The following is a 1132-nucleotide window of genomic DNA, read 5'->3' as shown; positions in this document are numbered from 1 at the left end:
CTGCCGTGGTCCTCACCAGGGCGGTGCTGATCGCGTCCGGCCTCGCCAGCGCCGCCGCTTTCCCCTGCCTGCTCCTGGGCTCCGACTACTTCGGCTGCTGCCCGAGCCCCGGCGCCAAGCGCCTCTGCCTCCGCCTGACCACGGGGCTCGGCTTCCTCGCGGGTACGCGCGGCGGCGCGGGGAGGAGCCCGGGCACATCCCGCCCGCGGGGGGGGATGCAGGGCGGACACGCGTGATAGCACCCCCTGCCCACTGCAAACGCCCGCGCCCGCGAGAACAGCCCCCCGCCCCCGTGGTAACACCACCCGAGCCGGGCTGAGGCGCCTCGCGGGCCTGCGGCGCAGCTGTGGCCGGAGCGGGCAGGACACTCGGTTTGTCGCAGGATGGCAGCGGAGAAGGAAGATAGATGCTCGCCTGGGCAAAGAGCCGGTCCCTCTCCCGTTTGCTCCCCGCCGCCTGTGCAGGGGGCAGCGGGGTCTGCTCCTCGCCTTCCGAGGGGCGGCCGGGCCGGGCGCTCACGCAGCGCTGCTTGCTTGCAGGCCTGCCGTCCTCGGCGGGCTCGGCGCGGTACTGCGCGTAGTGTACTCCCGGCACCAGCACGAGGTAGGGCGCGTGGCCATGGGCGCAGACCAGCTGGCCGGGGCCGCCGGGGGGGCGCGGGCCCACCCGCCAGCTCACGCGCGGGATCCCCGCCGGGCGCCCGGACAAGCCGCCAGGACCCAAGGCCGTGGCCGTGCTCTGCGTCCCCGCAGGTGTCTCCCCGGATCCCCGGCCTCGAGCTCGGCTCCTCGCTGTCCTGCCGCCGGGCCCGGCGCGGGAGGCGGCCCGGCCCCAGGGCGCCGGGCCCTTGCCCGGGCTCTTGAGCCCGCCGGCTGCTGCCGCCTTTCCCCGGGCGTCCGGCTCCTCCGGCGCGGGACGCGGAGCCCCGGCCCCGCAGCGGCGGGCGGGGGGCGAGCAGGACAGCGGCGGTCGCCGCAGCGGAGCGCTCCTCGGGGCAGGGGCAGCGCCCGAGACAGGTCCCGGGCCGGGGCCAGGCCCATTCCCGAGTTGAGCTGCCCCGGCCGCGGGGAGTTGAGCTCGCCGCCGCCTCCTGGCTCGGGGCCTCGCCCCGCGCTGTGCTGCTGCCGGCTCC

General features: G+C 77.7%; 1 protein-coding gene across 1 annotated transcript in view; it reads left to right on the top strand.

Annotated features, from left to right (window-relative positions):
* ESPN (espin) overlaps positions 1-1132 on the top strand; it is a 47357-nt gene that overhangs the window by 3378 nt on the left and 42847 nt on the right. The window contains exon 4 of the mRNA XM_019541694.1: positions 20-162. Coding sequence (XP_019397239.1) covers positions 20-162 — 143 coding nt within the window. The remainder of the gene's footprint in view (positions 1-19; positions 163-1132) is intronic.

This window comes from Crocodylus porosus, unplaced genomic scaffold (assembly GCF_001723895.1).
Source record: "Crocodylus porosus isolate Cpor-Errol unplaced genomic scaffold, CroPor_comp1, whole genome shotgun sequence".
Taxonomy (NCBI): Eukaryota; Metazoa; Chordata; order Crocodylia; family Crocodylidae; genus Crocodylus; species Crocodylus porosus.
This window is presented reverse-complemented; position numbering and strand designations above follow the sequence as displayed.